Raw genomic sequence first — 19986 nt, forward strand, 5'->3', positions numbered from 1 at the left:
CAGACTGGCCTTGGACTGGCTATGTAGCTGAGGATGATGCTGACCTTCTGAGTGCTCCTGCCTTCACCTCTCCAGTGTTGGGATTATAGGTGCGGGCCATCACACCTAGCTTATGCAGGGCTGTGAGTTAAAGCCAGGCTTTTGTATTCAGGAGGCAAGTCCTCAGATGTCCACCTACATCTCTCTCCCTCGAAAGGGAATTCTGTAGTAATCTTAGCAGACTCCATGCATAACAAACAGAGCTACTGTTCTGCTGAGTGGCGGTTCCACTGGGCCTGGGACTCTGTTGGCAAGCACTTCCTCAGAAGAGTGTTCTGCCAGACCCAGGGATGTGGTACTTTGAGCTAAAGGGGTCCAGTGTCCTGGGAGCAGTGGTTCCTCCGCCCCAGTGGTGCAGTCTGAGGCTGGGCCCGAGGCCTTGGTGTTCAGTCAGTTTTTAAATCTCCTGGCAACAGAATAAACAATGCTTCATGCTGCCAGGCTCCTCTTCAGCCCTTGAGACCATAAGGAAGACTGTCTGGCTGCAGCCAGAGCCTGCCCCCAGGACTTCTGGCCTGTTATTCCAGTTCCAAAAGCTTTTGTCCAGGCTTGAGATGCTCGTTTATAGCTTCGGTAATAAAATTTGGACCTTTCTGCACTGTCCAGAGCTGTCTGTATCTATTAATGGTGGCTCCAGCAAAATCCACAGCTCTTTACTGCACTTTATCGTCTTGCTTCTGGTGTTGTACCATTCCTGTTTCCTAGGGAACCTGGGAGGGTTTTCCGTGTTCGTGACAAGGTCCTGGGCACCAGACCTTATGCATCCCAGAGTACAAATTCGGCAACACCTGGTGCTGTGTTCATGGCACACAGGTCTTTTCTGACTGCCTAAGGACACTGTCTGCGCTCTGCACATCTTGCAAGCTTCTTGTCACCACTGACTGTGAGCCTCAGGGGGGACCCTTCAAGGGGCTACCATGTGATCCAGTGAGGATGAGAAGCACCCTGAGCTGAGCTTACCCTCTCACCCCCTTTTCGTTTCTTGGCAGCTATTCTTAGGTCACACAGCATCTCTGGCCAGAGTGTAGAACCATCATGGAGGAAGCCTCTTACAGACTCTGTTCTACTGCCAGGCATCCTCTGCTGGCCAGAAGGGTCCTGGATACAACGATGAAAATGACCTTTGCAATGACGCTTCACCTCATGCCCTTCTGGGCGCCATAATGCCGGTGGCTCCGTAAAGCGGCTGCGGTTGGTGTCTACCTCCTCATCTTTGCCTTCCAGGAACAGCATGCCACAGATACAGACGTACAAGACCCACCCGTTGTTACTCTTCTGGCCCAAGCTGGAGCTCATTTCCTGGAGCTCCCGGGTCTTCTTTTCCTTCCTTCCTGCAGCTCTCACCCCGAGACACACCATCCAGAACACGTACTCATTCAGATCCTGAGTCAAATGCCCAGAAGGACAGATGGCAGAGTCCCTGCTTGCCATTCACTCCACCTCCAGGCTCCTCTCCTGGCCCTCTGACGACAGTTCTAGGTTTCCTCATTGCTGAAATCCCCTCAGGAGCCAGGCGATGAGGGCACACAGACGCACCTATTTGCCCCTTCTTGTCTTCATAGAGGACCAACCATCCCTCTTTAACCCTTTCTCTGAGTGCCAGGGCTGCTTAGCAAAGAACGAGGACCGTCACTCGTCATGTAGAGAAGAAAGGGCCGAGGGATTCGTGCAAAGACGCAGTAATCACTGGTTCCTCCCAGGGAGGTCAGCTCATCCCAGAATCCTTTGCACTGCACTCCAGTGATAGCTCATCACCTCCGGGGTAACTCTGACTGGCTTTTACTCACTATCCCCAGAAAGGTTCGTGCTGGTGCATGTTCACCTCTCTAAGCCATCCCTTCCTTAGCATCTTCAGTCTCAGGTCAGACCTGATGCTTCCCACGTTCTCGCTGCAGCACCCTGCCCTCAGGCTCAGCCTGGACAACTTCTCACTTTAGGGCCTATGCTTTCTTCAAATTTGGGGCTAGAGTTCTCTTTCTCTGCTGGGAGAACGTCCTCATAGCACGACAGGTGGAAGTGATTGGCAGAACCAGGGCTGAGGTGAGGGGGTTGGCAGGCAGAGCTTTGCCTAAAAGCTGAAGGCAAAGGAAACCCAGCGTTGGTAAGCCAGCTACTAAAGCCCTCTCCCAGGAGAGCCTGAGGTGCCCCTGCTGGCTAGAGGGGAGTTTGCGCGTGAGCTGCATAACTCCCTCACCTCTTCCCTCGAACCTTCCTCGTAGCAGCTAGCTGACTGTTCGTGGCTCAGTTAGCAAATCACGGGGAGCAACAGGTCGCCTCGTACAGTGGTTTCCAAACATGGGAAGCCAGAGCTAGAGCTGCTGTGCAGCGCCGTGCTTATTTCCCACTTGGCGGCCCCCAGGGCTGAGGGGTGAAAGGCTGGAACCTAGCCGGTGCCCTGGCTCAGGCCAGAGAAAGGGCCATCATTTTTGTTAATTCATTCACTTAGACTGATCTACATGGGTGCCACAGGTGCTAGCAGCCCGGCACAGAATGGTTAATGTAGTGCATACTCTTAGAAAAGCAAGCTTCTTTGGTTAAAGAAGAGCTTTGAAAGCCATCTAAAAGATGGGGGGTGGGGTTTAAACCGAGCCTTGTGAAAAAGAGGGACTTGAGTTGTTCGGTCCGTGCCAGGTCTTCTTTACATGTCAAATCCACCCTTCTTCATCTAGCGTTCTTTGTACTACATGAGATGGTTTTCCTCTCAAGCCCTGTGGCATCCTGGCTTCTCTGACTGTACTGCTCTTAGTCCCCCTGTCCCCCCCCGCCCCTCCGCCCCCCCCCCCCGCCAAATCTCCCCCTGAGGGCCACACTGCCCTGCAGAGCCCTGCTTTCTCAGCCAGGATCATGGCACTGTTTGCCCAGGAGCGATTGAGAATGCCAGCTCTGTCTTCCTAACTTTCTAAGAGTACCTGGTTCAGAGGGATGAGGGTAACATGCAGGAAGGTGGACGGCGAGGAACCAGAATGGACCCACTTCCGGCCTCACCAGACGAGGCCCAGAAGTGTGACAGGGAGCCCGGAGCAGGGTGGCTCAGCTACTGTGTGGGCCCAGGGCCTGCTTTGCAGCGGCAGCCCGCCGAGGAGTCTGGGCCACACCGTAAGGCACATGGGCAGCCACCGTGCCCATCTCCTGAGCCCCAGCCACATGGAACATCTGGTCATCGAAGAAGATGTGTGGGCGGATCTTCTCAAGAAGGGGGCCCTTTGGTGCCCCTGCTAGGAATAAGGCCTCATCCGTCTCCAGGCCCCAGCTGCGCAGGGTCTTGAGGGCCCGGGCCCCAGAACTGGCCGCACTGCGCGCTGTCACCAAATAAGTGCGAATTGGGCACTCCAGCCGCAGGCCTTTGGAGTAGAATTTCTTCTGCAGTCTACCCAGTGCTTCCAGAAAGCCCTTTAGGGGGCCCTGCAGAGAAAAGGGGACAGTGTTAGCTCACCTCTCCTAAACATTTTCCCTTTCATCCTAAAGCACCAGTGATCGACTGTCGGGGCGGGAAATCCCTAAATCCTTTAGTAGTTTTGCCTGCTCAGGCTCCTGTATGGTACCTATAGTCTGGGGTCTGTCTTAATGTGGTTGGGGCCCTGTCAGAATAATCATAACCAGAGCAACTATTGCTACGAATACCCATTCATGTCTCCTGCCACGATCTATCCTGCAGCTCTGTAAGTGTGGTCATCTGTGCCCATCAGCAAAGGAGTTAAAACTAGCTAGCAATGGGCACCTGCCAATCAGAACAGACTCTTGTCTGTCTGTGAACTTCTGAGCCAGATGGGCCAGTGTGTAGCCACTGCACATGAGCCTGCCTGTGGACAGACACATAGGTGGTTCATGGTGTGGGGCCCAAGCTCTCTGAGGTCAGGGAAGTGCCCACATCAGTCAGGCTACCGAGGATATGTGAACAAAGAACACAATGTAGAACACAGCCCATTTTCAAAGTGATTGGAAGCACGGAAGGTGGGCTGCAGATCTTGGGGATTTACCTAGCTGGGTCACCTGGAGTAAGCAGTGTTCTTCTGGGTCTCTATGAACCACTTACTGGGAAGAGCGTCCTGCTCTGGGCATCTAGGTTTCTATAAAAGCTCAAATTGAAGTTGCCGGTAGGGCTGGCGAATCCCATTGCTCCACCCACAGGGAATTTCCACCAAGCTCCAAGACATGTTCTGTTCTCAGAGAGAGCCATTGAGAAATACGGGAGCAGGTTCGCTGAGCTACTATTTCAAGGCATGGAGAGCTGGCCCAAGGGGACCCACAGCTCCCCCACACTGGCGAAGTAGGGAGCTCTTGTCTCCCAGTGAAAGAAAACAGGGGCTTCCGGAGGGACAGGCACTTACTCAGAAGGGAATCTCAAGAGAGGAGCTGAGGGTTCCAGGGATAGGATGGTGGATTCAGAGGGGGTGTGTGTGTGTGTGTGTGTGTGCGTGTGTGTCTGATTTTGGGGGAGGGGTAGGAACTTCAGAGAGGATTGAAGACTCAGAATGGGGGTGGGGTCCTCTGAGAGGTGATGGAGGCCTTAGAAAAAGGTTTGGAGAAACAGAGCAGGATGGCAGGGGAGGCTTCAGAGAGCTGCTTGGAGAGATGCTTTGAGAGCCACTGGAGGCACCAAGACTTGGGGAATGGCACTTGAGTGAGGAGGTGGGACCCAGTGAAGGGGTGGAGTCTCCGTGAAAGGAGTCAGGGGTAAGTGAGAGAGCTGAGGTTTAGAACTCGGGAACAAGCAGATCTCTGAGTTCAAGGCCAGCTTGGTCTGCAAAGCAAGTTCCAGGACAGCCAGGGCTACACAGAGAAACTCTTAACTTGAGAAATGAGAGAGAGACAGAGAGAGAGAGAAAGAGGAGGCTTGAGTCTTGGTAAGAGGGTCTGGTGGGAATGTGGGCTTAGTCAGGAGTTTGGGACAGGCCAGGTTCTGGGGAATGAGGGATTACTCAGGGGTTCTGGGAATGCGGAGCACCTGTGCCAAAGGTTTGTTCTCATGGGCCTTCTCATGCTCGAAGAATCTGTCCAGCCCATGGGCCTTGACGATGCGCTCTGACTCATCGGAGAAGAGTACAGCGTCCCCATCGAAGGCCACGCGGAGCTGGCTCTGGGACACAACCACGTCTCTGCTGGGGCTGAAGATGGTGGCGGCTGCAATCCCTGGTCAGAGAAAGGTGAATGTTGTTTGTGCCCGGGCACAGGAGATGGCATCTCATGCTGTTTTTATTCCAGCAGCTTGCTTCTAGGACTGGTTCTACCAGGACCAAAGGCAAGCCTACCAAGGACCCATCTCGAACGCGTTTAAACACTGGTAGTCCATGGATCATAGGCAGCAGCTAGAGCTTTGAGGCAGCACTGTGAGGTCCCTGTCATGTCTAAAGGCTACCTCATCGATATCATCTCTGGAGGCGTCCTGGGCAGGTCACTGAAGAGCTCTTCATCAGCCAGCATGAAGCAATCCGAATCCTTTAACACCGCAGATCACGCTGGTGTGAATCATCTAAACAACAGCCTTGGCTGGAAGCACAGGACTCCTGGGTCACTGCTCTATTTGGAGTCCCTTACCCTACGTGGCCGCCCCAGGTAGGGAAGTGCCCCTGAAGGCGCGGTCACTCCCTTACAGGTGATTCCAAGTTACACAGCTTCTTTCAGGCTGCAGCAGGGATGGGTGGAGGTGCGCGGCCTGTCTACAGCCACTGAGCACGCAGGCACACTGAAGCCACTGCGGTTCAGGCTGTGAGATAATGTGCTTGGTCACGGGAGGCAGCATGAGCTACGTGTGATAATGTATATAGACGTCTGCAACCAGAGTTCCCCTGGGATATAAGGATGCCCCGCCCACCCCAAACCAGGCTCCGTGTTCAGCCTGAGTACACCTCCGGGCAAATGGACTCTTTCCTCCTCTGTGCGCTCCTGTTGGCAGGACTGAGACTACAGCTGTCACCTGAAACTGCCCCTTGAACGGAGCACATGGAATGGGCTACTCATTATTAGTACTTACTGCTGAGTCCCCTAATCTCTTCTTGGCCCTGGACAGCCCAGCTGTGGAGATGACCATTTTGGAAAGTCTACCGCTCAGGTTGGGCTAAATCTGGATCTCTTTCTCATTGGCACAGGGATAGATAGAAGCTTTCTGGCCACATGGGATTCAGAATCTTAGAAAGCAGTAGCTTTCGGGGTTGGAAGGAAAGTTCCCATGGAAACAGAAGGCTAGGTGATGCTGATGAATATACATGGCAGGAGAAGGGGAAGAGGATCAGGTAGGGCTTTGTTTTTACTTTACAAGACAGATCATGGGAACAGATGCATGGTTCCCCTTACAGTTACCCTGGTAATCCCAGAGCCTGTTCAGAGCTTTGGGACCAGGCTTCTCACCACTGGGACCTCTTTATGTGTGGGGAAGCATCCACATATCCTCCCTCCTCAACATGACTTACCCTCATCAATGGCTTCTCGAACTTTTTCTGCATCAGCCGACAAGTAGAGGTTGGTGTGATAGGCCTTGAGGTAGCAGATGGGGCTGTTCCCCCCTGTCATGCAGAAACGCTCAATGAACAGGTCTGTGGAGGCAGAGAGGCCCAGATGAGGCCAGGGTCAAACTTGACTCCCCATAACGGTCTCTCTGTGCCTGAGTGGTGAGGCAGCAGAGCGACTCTGTTTCAGCCTAGCATCCCTGCTCCAAGCCTCTCCACTCTTCATCAAGGAAATAGTAAGACAGCTGGCTCATGGCGCCCCCACCTAGTCAGGGAATCATGGAGCATCAAAAGATGGACTGGAAGACTCTATCTGCCTGGTCGTTGCTGATTGGATAGGGGCAGGCTCTAGACCCAGCTGAGCCAATCAGAGTCCAACCTAGATAACACTCTCATAGCTGCAAAAGCTGTGAAATAGTTGCTGGCAGACAAGTGGCTGCTATCCTCAGCCCACTGATTTACCATCACTACCCAAGTTTCTTATACAGGACAGCTGTTCTCCTCACAGTCCTCAACAATAGAGGTTAATAGCTGACCCCACCGGGGTCCTCCAGGGCCCTGCCCAAGAATGGAGTGCTACCTCTTCTGGTTGCTCAGCATCTCTCACACTCAAGTGACTTGAAATCAGTGCAATAAAATGCCAGCTGGAGACTTAAGGGTGTGGCTCAGTGACTGAGCACACACCTAGCCTACAGAGGCCCTGGTTTCATTCCCCCCAGAACCCAAGACAAATATATACATCTTTAAAGTAGTGGTTGGGAGCTGGAGGGATGGTTCAATGGTTAAGAGCTCTTGCTGCTCTTCCAGAGGACCTGGGTTCAGTTCCCAGTAACCACACGGCAGCTCACGACTCTCTGTTACTCAAACTCCAAGGAATCCAGTGCGTCTTCTGACTTTCAAAGGTGCCCTGACAGAGATGGTACGGCTTACACACGCACACAAGTTTAATCGTTTTTGTTTTGTTTCACGGAGGTAGTGAAACCAGGTATAGTACCAAATGTTTGGATCCCCAGCACTCAGGAGGCAGGAGCGAACAGTGGTACATGTTTATAGTGTCTGAAAGTCCAACCCTGGGAAGATTAGGACAAGAGGTTCTCAAGTCCAAAGTCGGTCCGCACCACATAATAAGATCCAGTATCAAAATTAGTAAATTAAGTAAATTAAAACAAGATAAGCACATTAACTGGGTTGTTGGCTACTTGAAATAAGATCTTGTAAAGCTGTCAATATAGGTGGGTTGGTGTTGGGGGTTTCTCCTATTTTTAAAAATGACTTATTTATTTTTATTTTACGTGCATTGGTGATTTGCTTGCTTGTATGTTTGTGTGAGGGTGTCAGACTCCCGGAACTAGAGTTACAACCCAAGTCCTCTGAAAGACCAGCCAGTCTTCTGAACCACTGATTCATCTCCCCAGTCCCTGTTTTCCCCCTTTTGAAAAAAGTTTGCGTGTTTTGCCTGCATGTGTGTCTACGCACTGTGTGCACACCTGGTGCCTGTGGAAGCCAGAAGATGGCCTGTAGCTGTTCGGATTTCCTGGAAATATAGTTACAGATGATAACAAAGGAAAAAGCTTGATAAAGAGTCACAAGGGCCCTGTGGCCCAGGGAGAACACAAACCCAAGAGAGATCGCCAAGACTTGAATGCTGGCCTTTCTAGGTCTAATTTTCCTTCCTTCCTGGTGGTTCTGGCAATGTACTCCTTTCGCTGGAAGCTTTCAACCAAAAAGAGCTTGTCCAAAAAGAGAAGTGTCCTTTCAGGGCTGGAGAGATGGCTCAGGGATTAAGAGCACTGTCTGCTCTTCTAGAGGACTCAGGTTCAATTCCTAGCAATTCCTGGCAGCTCATAACTGCCTGTAACTCTAGTTTCAGGGGATCTGACACTCCCACTCAGACATACATGCAGGCAAAATACCAATGCACATAATAAAAATAAATAAATCATTAAGAGAGAGAGGGAGAAGTGCCCTTTCTCTATGAACTGCCCCTCATTCTCTGATTAGCCTTGTGAGGCTTGGTTAGTCTTCTACGGGTAGCAAAACTGGGGCAGTGAGGCAGTAAACACAGGGAGTCGGGCCTGTCCAGTGTGGGCTGCAGCTGGCTTGTGCCAGTTTTTAAGAGTTAGTTATTAAATATTCAGGAATTTTATGAGCCAGTTATGTTGATCAACCACGGGTGGCCGGAAATCAGTTCTACTCCTAGAACCGGTAGCATTTCAAATTCATTTTGTTTTTGTTTTTACAGGTTTTTGTTGGTGTTTGTTTTTCTAGACAGGGTTTCTTTTTGTGTGGCCCTGGCTCTCCTGGAACTCACTTTTAAACCAAGCTTGCCTCCAACTCAGAGGTCCACCTACCTCTGCCTCCAGAGTGCTGGCATTACAGGGGCACAGCACCACACACAGCATTACAATCTTGTATTACTTTATTTATTTATTTATTTATTTATTTATTTATTTATTTATTTTTGAGACAGAGTCACACGTATCTGAAGATGTGCTTGAACTGCTGATCCTTCTGTCTCTACTTCACTGACTCCACAAGGGCTGGGATTACAGGTTTGTATGCCACTGTGTTGTTTTTGTTTTGTTTGTTTTGTTGTTGTTTGGTTTTTCTCTGTAGCCCTGGCTGTCCTGGAACTCCCTTTGTAGACCAGGCTGTCATCGATCAGCCTGTCTCTGTCTCCCAGTGCTGGGATTGAGCCACCACCACCTGGCTTGTTGTTTGGTTTTTAGTACCAGGGCTTCGTGCATGGCAGAAAAGCTCTCTACCAATTAAGCCACACCTCCAACTCCTTGTTTGTTTGTTTGTTTTGAAACAGGAGCTCATGTATCTCAGGCTGGCCTCGAACTCACTATGTAGCACAGGAAGACTTTGAATGCCTGTCCCATCTCCCGTCTGTAGGTATTACACGCGTGTACTAACATAGTTTTCGTGCAGTGTTGGAGAGTGAACCCAGGGCTCTCTGCCTGCCAGGAGAGCGCTCTGTCAGCTGGATTACAGCCCCAGCCTTATTTGTTGGAAAAGACCAGGTTAAAAGTACAGTACAATGGAATACCAGGTTGGCAGCACATCACTGGGTTTAGGATGGCAGTACAGCCTGACCATCTGACCAGTCTGACCCTGCAGAGGTGTGGCCTCCCACAGGGAGTGTGTGTGGCAGGGACATCCCATGGCCACCAGCCTCATGCTTACCATAATGGTTGATACTGTTGATGAGACGAACTCCTACTTGAGCGTGGTTGTTGGTCATGAGGACAATGTCAAAGATGTCTTCACTATCGGGGTACAGCTCCCGAAGTCGCGTGTTCACAGCCTCCAGGGCCTGGAAGGGAGAGAGCAAACTCCAGTTCAGAGTCCCAGGGATTGACAGGTGGAGCTGGTGGCCAGGGATCCAGTGAGAAAGGAGAGGGGAGGGAGGCCAGGGCCTGGCTTGGTTTGGAATGAGATCTGTGCACACCGCCACCTTCTAAAGCCATTTCCCACCATCACTTGGCTTGTTCACTGCTCCTTACAAGTGGATAAAGGGGGATAGCTTTCAAGCTAGTTACCCATCCTGGGGCTCCATCAGTCCTGGGAGAGGGTAACCTCTTCCCACAAAGGCTCAATCCTCTAGTTATGGGGTTGCCTCTGCCAGGCAGAGCTTCTTGCAAAGGCACCTGTGTGAGCTACTTCCAGAACTGGCCCCTCACCTTCACAAAGGGGAAGGCAGGCCCGGGGCTGAAGGGCTCGTTCTCATGCTCCAGCTGGTAGCGGACGTACTCTTCTACGCCCTGCTCCGTGTAGATCCTCTGCTCCTCGTCCATTCGGAACAGCGCACGAGAGGACACAGCAATGGTGACTGCATTCTGAGGCTTTGGCTGTAGGAGGGACGGTAGGACAGGCCGTCACTGCCCAGAGGCAGATGCACTTGTGCAAGCTCCTCCTGGACCCAGGGATGTGGAGAAGGACACGGCTCTGCTCCTAAGAAAGGCAGCCTGGGGCAGAGGCAGACACTGGACTGGACCCTGCTGGAGACTAACTTCCAGTGTAGGAGCGTGACAGGATGGAGAAGCATGCCCTCGGGGAGCTCGTGATATTGTGTTGGCAATCTGGACATCAGAGGGAAATGAGTACATGTATGTAGCCAAAGTCAGGCCACGTTGAGCTGACTCCCAAATGGTTTCCATTATGAAGGAAGAGCTGCATGCCCTCAGGAAGAAATTAGTGCCCAGAAACACAGTAATTATATAAGAAAAAAAAATTGTTTTAATCTCCAGCCTGGATCTGTCTCCAGAGCTCCAGACTCACATCTCTAACTACCCCAGTCAACCAACAGACCAAGAGACCCTCCAGCTTACAGTGCCTGAGGTGGAACACCCCCATCCTCACCCCAAAACCCAACCTCTCCGCCCTTGCCTCATCTTGAGCTCAGCTCCACCATCCAGCTCACCACTTTCTGATCAGACCACCTAAATCAGGAAGCAAGCCTTCACGCTTCCCTCTCTCTCCACTCACTCCCCCATTAATGAACCATCCAAGCCACCCATGCTAGGAACCAGCCCACTTCTTTCTTCTCTTCCACAGCCCAGGCCATGGTTGCCTCTCACCCTCTCCAAATTGGGAGAGGCTCTGTCCGAAGCACAGACCTGTGGTCACAGCTCTCTTCTTCAGCGGTGCAGAGTCAGGGACACAGCCCTTCCTACAGGCCAAGAAGTCCTTTGCAACTGACCTCTACTTCCTTTTCTACTCCCAGCTTCTGCTTCCCCACCTTTCTTGCACCTTCGCACGCCTTCCCCTTGTCCTCTGACCCCTGAACAAGACGTCCCCGCCCCTTACAGTGCAATTTCCCACACCTCATGCTCTCGCTCTGGGGCTCCACCACTTCAGCTGGTTCCTCTATGGAGTTTGTCCTTATCCTGACGGAGGGTTCTGGTAGGAAGACATGACTTCTGCCATCAGAGCTCGGCAGGGGACGGGGAGAAGAACTAAGCAAGCAGGACTAAGAGGCAAGGGATGGGCATGAGTAACAGAAGGTGGAAGTGAGGTCTCAGTGACTGGGCTTCGGGGGAAATCCTTGGGGGAGAGGAGGCCTTTGAGGAAGACCTTGAAGGAAGTGCACAAACCAGAAGCCTTCACAAAAGCGAACAGAGGCCAGGGCAGGGGAGAGTATAGACGAGGCCAGAAGGATAGGGTAGGGGCTGGATTTCAAACGGCATCCCTTCCCAGATGCTAAATCTGAGCGCATCTCCCCAAATCTCCTGTTGAACTATAACCCTGAATGTGGTATTATTGAGGCAGGGCCTTCGAAGTGGTTAGGGCTTTTCTTAGAAAAAAAAAAAAGACACCAGGATTTGCCTTGACTATTCCACCACGTGAAGACGCAGTGAGAGGCTGCCATCTTTAAACGAGAAAGATGACCCTAATCTTTTGGCTCCTTAATTTAGGACACCCAGCCTCCCAAAGTGCAAGAAATAATTTCTATGGTTTACAGTTTAAGTCACCCAGTCTGTGACACTTTGATACAGGGACCCCAATGGACCAAGACACCTGACTTGGATAGGATGCGGTGAGGAGCGAGCGTGCCACCATGGACAGCAGCTGTAGCCTAACTGATTTCTGGGGAGCATCAGAATGTGGATGTGTGGGAAACTCATGGACAGCACTTCTCTGTGACCCGTGACAGTCATGATCCCTACCTTACAGGTGGGAAGAGAGGGGCTCATAAGTGGAGCTAACACTCCAGCCTGTTCATGGTAATCTTCTGGATGATTTATTCAGCCCACTGCTAGGCTCCAACTGGTTGGCAGCATTGAATGATGGGGACATGTTAGGAAGCAAGACAGGCTTGACTTCTGCCCCCAAAGAGCTTCAGGGCCATCCACACAGATATTCATAGCATCCTTTAGGAGTCAGGGAGACCACCATGCCTCTGTGAACAGCAGCTGGGCTCTTCGTAATCTCTGGGGGAGATCAGAGTATGAGTGTGCAGGAAATGCATGGGCTCAACTTCTCTGTGACCTGGGCAGCTCTAGAAAACAAGGCTTTATGGAACTTTCTGGGAATGCTCTATAAACTGTACTGGGTGGTTGTGTGCTAACTTCAGATGTGACTGGTGATGATGAAGACTTGAGTTCTAATTTCACTTGCTTAAAAAAAAAAATGTATGTGTATGTGTGAATGCATGATTGCGTGCGGAGCCCAGAAGTGGGTGTCAGGTGTCTTCCTCTATTACTCTCCACTGTTTTTGTTTGTTTGTTTTGAGGCATAGTCTCTCACTAAGCCTGGAGCACACTGATTGGTGGGACTGGCTTGCCAGTGAGCTCTGAGCTCCAGAGATCTGTCAATACCCTGCTGACTCATGTACACCATCACATGTGCTTTTACGTAGATGCTGAAGATACAAACTCAGGTTCCCTGTGTTTTTGAGCCAGGCACTATATCGATGGAGCCATCTCCCTGGTCCCTAAATTCACTTAATTTTAATGAATTTAAGCAGGTTCCTGTGGATAATGGCCAGAGAGGCCTCAGAGCCTCTCAAAACGGGAATGGAAAAACCAAAAATTTCCACAAAGTTATGTAGCTGACCACAGCTTGTATTTAGCTTTTTAACTTTAACCAAGATGGTGTAAATGGGGGCTGGAGAAGTGGCTCGGTGGTTGAGAGCACTGGCTGCTCTTTCAGAGGACCCAGGTTCAATTCCCAGCACTCACATGGCGGCTCACAACTCCTGGAACTCCAGTTCCAGGGGACCCAACACCCTTACACAAATATACATGCATGTGAAACACCAATGCACATACAATAATTTTTTTAAAAGGTGGTGTAAATGACCAGTGTGGCCAATGGAAGACGACATGGCAGAGGCATCCCTCCTCTGAATCTCAACCCAATGCTTTCGCCAGTGTCTGATCACCTGTGTGCCAGTATGTTCTTGGACCAGGCATTTCTCAACTGCATCAGCACTTGGGAGCCTTAGGGCCAGAGCTGTCATTCCTGCAAAGACAGAGAACCCAGTTCCCTCCATCCACTTCAGGCAGGCTCTGAATCCAGCTCCAGCCCATATAGCCTGCCAAAGCCTTTTCTTCGCTTTCCGTCCCACAGGTCCTGCCACACTGCTGGGTCTCGGGTCTCCTTTAGGTGAGTTACCCAGAATCCCTCAGATCCTACTCCCAGCCAACGCAAGAAAGGATGCCTTGATTGCCTTGACCTCTGGAGTGTCTACTTCCCTGTCATAGATGAGGAAATAGGGCCAGAGAGGGTCAGGGTATTATTCACACAAAAACAAGATGAGAGTTCAAGTCCCTAGCCTCCAGTTTGGCCTCTGTCCGCATAACAGCCCTCCTGATAGGATCCTCCCAGAGAACTTCACCTTTCGTTACTTCAACAACTTCCCTGTTTACATCGCAGCCTTTCTTCCTATATTTGGAAGAAATGAAGAGAAGCATTGTGTCCTCATCCTGTGCTGTTCCATGGTGGGACACTCTTCCCCTGGAAAGTGACAGTCCCCAGGACAGGACCCTGCCTCCTTCTCAATCACTCTGATACGACATATGTGGGGTGGGCCTCAGAAGCACAAGCCCCTTGTCCAGCTTCCAAGTGGGTCTGAAAAACAGGTGACAGGATCTGTCCAGAACCAGGAGGAGCTGAGTCTGTGTAGACTGACCCTCTCCTGCCTGGCCAGGCTTCTTAACATCCAACTCACATGTGCACCCAAATCAGAGAGTCTGTTCCAGGCTAGGAGCTGGGTCGGAACAACCCAGAGGCTCATCTTGGGAATACTGAGCTGTGGGGAGCTGTGGTCTTGCCAGCTCTCTTGAGATTTAGGCTGATTGTTGTGGCTTGGGGGTGAGGGTAGGAGAATTAACAGAGGGCAACCCAGTGCCACTAGCCTGCCTGAGGAGCTCCCACTTAGACCAACAATCTGTCCATTGCACTCACGATAGGAACGTAGCCAAAGAAACTGTTATTTCTGGAAGGACATAGGAGGGATGCTGGGAGAGAGGAGGACAGGATAGCTCTGGGTGAAGGCCTCTGACCACAAGAGGTGAGGGCCTCTGATGGTCTTCACTAGGACAAATATTCTACTCAAGCTCTTGGGAATGAAAACTAGCCCCGGCAGGCCCATGAGGCTTACAACTCTCAAAATAGCCTGTGGGAAGAGGGGCTATGGACAGGAAGGATAGGCGCTGGGAATGTCACCTAATCAGACTAGGGTTCAAGGGCTGATGAAGGGGCCATGGCTGACCATGGCCTGGTTCTCTGATACTTGGGAAGGAAATAGTTTTTGAACATTGAAGATTCTCTCCTGTTTTCCAGCATTCATCTCTTCCCCATGCCTCAGGCCAGGACATCGGTCTTGCTTTTCTATCTTCATGGCATGACCTATGCCAGGCCCGCCCTTTCCAATCCACCCGATAAACAGCCCAGTATGATTTTTATAAAATGAAAGTGGAACCAAGTTAATCCCTGCTAAAGAATTAAAAAAAAGGATCCTACAACAGTGCCATTACCATTTTCATATTTTTAAAGGTAGGTTGACCTTTTTAGTCAAATGAATTCTTAGGCAGACCCCCCCAACCCCCAATATGAGTAAGCCAACTATATAACTGCTTTAAGTCTATTTTACAATTCAGATCTGATATCTACCTATGTACATGACTGTATCTGCAACAAAGCTAGCCAACGAAAACAGTTTGGACAGCAATGCATTTGAAAGGAGGAGTTAGGACGCTACCACAGACTCAAGCTTCAGTATACAGCCAATTTTACGCTTCTGCACAGTTCTGAGAAGGTCCTGATTTGTACCACTTGATTTTTCAAATATTTAAAGTTGTGTTTTTTTTTTTTTTTTTTTTTTTTTAGAACGAAATTGGATTCACAGATCTGAAGACTTCCTCAGACATGGGGCTCCACAGAACCTAACGTCAAAGCCTCACCCCCACTAAATAAGGTCCAGGCCTCTTCTCAAGGATCTGAGACAGAGCTGTCCCTGGGCCCGGAGCCCTCTGATTCCTTGTAACACTCCCGCCAAAGATCCTGCATTTCCCACTCGCTATGGATTCTGAACGAGGTTCTCACCTTCAAAGACAGCTCTTTGCTGTGCTGTCTCCACTCCCTTCCCGCCCCCCCTCCATCCCCTCTCCCCAGGTGTCCCAGGAGGCCCCACCCACTGAAGCCTTCCCCAAAGCCTTTCCTGTGGCGGTCAGCCCTTCTCCAGTGCTCCCACAGCATCAAGTGGGATTTCCCATCTCTAGCCCTCCGTGGGCACACACTCCCGAGACAGGTAGGGCACAGCTTATTATCTTCAGTCACCAGGATGAGCCAAGGCCTGGAGGTGACTGTGTTGGACGGCCTCCTGGGTAAAGTCACTGGAGTGAAGCAGTGGGAATGCTTTAAGGTCAGACTGGAGGTCCTTGTGAAATGCCTCTGGGCCACCTTCTATTGTCAATCCACTGCCCAAGCTCTTAGGTCTAAAGTGGTGGTGTGAGCAAAGGCTAAGGTATCGTGAAGTAGTCCGATGGAGGAAGAGGGAATTTTTGCCTGTGCGTGAAGTTGCAAAGGACTGATGCCACCACTGAGATTCCTGTTTGTTAACGCCCTCCCACCCCATCCCCAACCCCCCCAATCAGAAGCAATGTCTAAGACCTTGGAAGATCAGAGCCTGGAAGAGAAACCCTGAGCCTGGAGCAGGCAACATTCCTCCAAGATGCAGGGAGAGGGTCCTGGGTCTGCAGTTCGAGCCCAAGGGCCCAGGCTTCGGTCGGGAAGCCCAGCTGGCTGCACCTGAGAGCGCAGCGAGCAGCCGGGGTTTCTAGAGTCGAGTTACTGAGCCCGGGTCGCTGCTGCCCCGGTTGCTGACCAGCGGTGCCAACAAGTGCTGTCCGTGCGTCTGGGCTGCCAGCGTCGGGAGGGGGACAGGCCCCTGATGACAGCATGGGGGAGGGGGACCCTGGCGTGGAACCTGAGCCCGGGATAGGGGAGGGAAAAAAACCACCGCCACTAGAGCACAGCTCCCAAAATAAACTCGAGCCCGAGCCAACCGCTGGGCACATTCTGGAGCGGAGGAGCTGTGTCCCCTCGGGGAGGGGCTCCGCAAGTCCCTTCTCAGAGGGCTTGAGACCCCTTCCTGGAAGCGGCCCTTCCCGTGTCCCCCAAACCCAAGCCCCACTTTTACCGATTTGGGTTTCTTCTTGGGCGAGAGGTTGTCGTAGAAAGTCTTGGCTTCCTCCCAGCGCGGCGCCGCGGCGGTCTCAGCCCCCGGCCCGGGTTCGCGGGCCTCCCGGGGCTGTCCGGGTTCCATGCTCCGGTCCGGCAGGAGCAGACGGCGGCGGAGACGCGGAGCTGGCGGGACTGAGCTGCGGGAGGGAGGCGCGTCCCGGGCGGGAGAAGCAGGCGGGCAGGGCCGGGAGGGAGTGCGAGCGAGTCCGCCCCGCCCACCGGGGGTGCGGGACCCGCAGGTTCAAGCCGCCGCGCGGTGTTTAGGGCACGGCTGACCTCTGGTTCCCCGGCCGACCTGTGTCTGAAGCCAATGGGGGGCAGGTGCCGCCTGCTTTTCTGGAGCAGGCCGGCTGGAGCCGGGCTCGTGGGGTGCTACGGATTCATGGATGTGGGGATGGAGTTCAAGGGTACCGAGAGCAGAGGAAGCCTAAGATCTCTCCCTGCTGATACGGTGATTCCCATAGCAGACAGGCCCACTCAGCTAACAGGCCCACTACCCCTCCGATGCCAGCGTCCCGGGACCATGCGCCATCAGTCGCCTTTCCCCAAATCGCAGACCATCCTTGGGCCCGGAGAAGTGGTGGATGGACAGCGTCCATTCATAAACAGGGAGCCTCCTTACAGGTTGGGAGAAGTGTGGGACCGAAGTCTTTCCTGCACAGGAGGAGGGGCTTTTGAATCCAAGGCGATGTCATGCTCTCCCAGCGGGCGACGCAGTCCAGAGCGAATTCCAAGGGGACTCTAAAGCCGGGTTCGTGTCGGCTCCCCTGTTGGCCAGCAGAGGGCGTGCATTTCCAAGCCCAGTGTGATGAACTTGGGGTGGTTCCAGTTGTGAGGTAGCTAGAGGAAGGGAAATGGGCAGGGAGGATATTCTTTGCTCGGATCTGGAACAGAGCGGAGCTCCGTCCAGCCTGCACCGTGTCCTAGAAGGACTCAAGTAAACCTTGTTCTGTAGGGGTCTCCTCCCTCAGGGGAGGCCCCGGGGGCTCAAGAAACTTACAAGAATCCGGAAGCCCAAGGAATTTTAAAGACTTGGGGTTCCCTCCCAACTCTGAATAGTAAAGTAAACCTCTGCGGGAGAGGAGAGCACCTTGGGTGGTGTAGCCGCCTGCAAGCCGCACCGGGAACTCCACAGCCGCAGCTTTCCTGAGTCATCGCGGATGCTGGGCTTTTGGGTGACACGGTTTCCAGAGTTGCCCAGGTTCCTGTAAATAACCCTCACCCACACACCTACAAGTCACCCCAGTGAACTCATCAGCTCAGTAGGCTGGCCTTGGACGGGATCACTTTGGGTGCCGCCCTTTATCTAGAGTGGATAGAAATATCTCCTCCTGAAAAGCAGTAGCATAGATTTGGAGGAGGAAAAACAACAACAAAGAAAGTTGGGAGAGGTAGGTTCAGAGGTATCCTTTTCCAGACTGGGATGGATTGGGGGGGTAACCCATCCCCAATAATTTAGATCTGTGTGACTGGCTTGAAAAGATGACCTGGGCCAGTCAAAAATTTCCCTTTCTTTAGGATGTGGGGTTGGGTGGTCAGCCTCAGGCTTGACGGAGGATGCTGTGAAGTGCAGCCATCTCCCCAAAAGGTCTGGATGAGGCTCTGGAGCATGGCTATCCTCTGTCTAAAACAGAGGGGATGTGGGGCAGAAGTCTGTGAGCAGACGGAGGTGACAACCAGGTGAATATGGAGAAGGATGGACAGATGACCCCATGAGAGAAACCCACTGCCCTGAGAGGGAGCTGGGTCTGGTCATGGTTCCCTAAGTCCTGGCTGCCGTGGCTATTTCCAGATTTCCGTTGTACCCTCTACTGAGAGGTTGAATAAGCAGGATCTGGTTGAGAAGTGGGTGACTCCCTGCAACAGGGCTAGGGTCCTAAGATGGATTAGCTCAATTTTCCACGGGTTCTTCCGGCTCTTCCAGAGAAGAACGTTGATAGCTATTGGTTTTGCTTGATGCAACTGCTTTTTCTCGGCCTTTTCCTCTGATAAGAGGCTCTGTCTCCCCAGAGCTCGAGGAGCAGCATGTACTGAGGCTGGGTCAACCATTTCTCTGGACCTTCTGACTGATACAGGAAGGATTGTATTCCCCTCCTGGGCAGTCATATGGATGCTGGGAGACTTGGGTTTGTTTGTTTGTTTGTTTGTTTGTTTGTTGAAATGGTGTCTGTTTCTGTAGTCCTGGCTGTCCTGGAACTTCTGTGTACACAGAGCTGCTCTCAAAAATCACAGACATCCTCCCTTGAGGTTTTAACTTTGGCCAATGTGAGCAGGAGACCCATCATTCCCTTCGGCAGGTGAAAGACTGCGGAGAAACCTGTCTCAGTCAATGAAGTTAGAGAGGGGGAACAGAAGAGCAGATGGTGGGGAAGGGTCCAGTGGGACCTGAACGTCTAATTGTGTGAGCCAAAAGCCTTGTTCTCGTAGGCATGTTTAACTCGCGGTTTTGTTTCTGTTTGTTTGTTTGTTTGTTTGTTTGTTTTAAGGCTTACACCGTAGCTAACGCTGTCCCAGAACTCACGACATAGCCAAAGCTGGCCTCAAACTCAAGACAATCCTCTAGCCTCGGTCTCCTGAGTGCTGGGTCTGTCGGGATACGTGCTCCGAGCCCGGTACTTTCATCCACCCGATGGCGGACGTCCTCCCTAATTCGTGCCTCTTTGCTCACACCGACAGGGTAGGTGTGTCTTCTGTGCCATCAAAGAACCCTGCCCTGTCTTACGTTCAGTTCCTTTCAGAGCTTTGCCTAGAGCTCGTGTAAAGGATTAGAGAATCGAGCTGCCACTGTCCTTTCGACCCCCCTGGGTTTCCAAATGTCCTCTTGGCTTGCATGGTTCTCGCTGAGAGCTAGCTGGCTGTAGGGATTCCTTGGCTTTGCCTTCCTGCACTCCTGCTGGCTGGCACTGTCTCTCGACGTCCAGCGCCTCATCAGATGATAAAGTGTGAAGAGACCCTCTAAGACGTTGGTTCTCACCCTTCCTAAGGCTGTGACCCTTCACTACAATTCCCCATGCTGTGGTGACCCCCAACCATAAAATTATTTTAGTTGCTACTTCATAACTGTAATTTCGCTATTGTTGTGGATCGTAAGGTAAATCTCTGTGTTTTCCAACCACCTTAGGCCACCCCTGTGAACGGGTTGCTTGACCCCAAGTGGGTCGCAACCCACAGGTTGAGAACCACTGTTCTAGGAGATTCACAACCTGATCTGCACTCCTGGGCATCCTGCCCCAGCAGGACTGGCCCCATTGGCTGGTTTTAGTAAGATCCATGGCCTGTACCATCTCGTCATGTAACCCTTGGCTCTTTA

At 51.9% G+C, this 19986-nt stretch overlaps 1 protein-coding gene across 4 annotated transcripts; it reads right to left on the reverse strand.

Moving 5' to 3' along the window:
* Positions 1-533: 533 nt before the first annotated feature.
* Positions 534-17420, reverse strand: Nt5c1a (5'-nucleotidase, cytosolic IA). Of its 4 annotated transcripts, XR_009590629.1 has the most exons (7): positions 16633-17418; positions 10169-10336; positions 9672-9801; positions 6447-6569; positions 4985-5169; positions 2949-3441; positions 534-2114 (listed from the first exon to the last, which is right to left on the reverse strand). XR_009590629.1 is itself a non-coding variant. In XM_021639454.2 (6 exons), exons 1-6 carry the CDS (start codon positions 16756-16758, stop codon positions 3070-3072), a joined length of 1104 nt encoding a protein of 367 aa, XP_021495129.1. In that variant the 5' UTR covers positions 16759-17418; the 3' UTR covers positions 2826-3069. The 4 variants fall into 4 exon arrangements, 3 of the variants coding, with proteins under 3 accessions (XP_021495129.1, XP_021495130.1, XP_021495131.1); XM_021639454.2 differs by lacking the exon at positions 534-2114 and having other exon boundaries at positions 2826-3441; XM_021639455.2 differs by lacking the exon at positions 534-2114 and having other exon boundaries at positions 2829-3441; positions 6447-6539; positions 16633-17420.
* Positions 17421-19986: the final 2566 nt, after the last annotated feature.

Source organism: Meriones unguiculatus, chromosome 3 (assembly GCF_030254825.1).
Source record: "Meriones unguiculatus strain TT.TT164.6M chromosome 3, Bangor_MerUng_6.1, whole genome shotgun sequence".
NCBI lineage: Eukaryota > Metazoa > Chordata > Mammalia > Rodentia > Muridae > Meriones > Meriones unguiculatus.

Excerpts from the sequence above, each read along its gene's own strand:
- Nt5c1a (XM_021639454.2), bottom strand. The coding sequence starts at position 16,758 with ATGGAACCCGGACAGCCCCGGGAGGCCCGCGAACCCGGGCCGGGGGCT. Across the intron at positions 10,337-16,632 it reads CCAAGAAGAAACCCAAATCG|CCAAAGCCTCAGAATGCAGT; the intron begins GTAAAAGTGGGG and ends TCCCTCCTACAG. Across the intron at positions 3,442-4,984 it reads AGAACAAACCTTTGGCACAG|GGCCCCCTAAAGGGCTTTCT; the intron begins GTGCTCCGCATT and ends TTTTCTCTGCAG.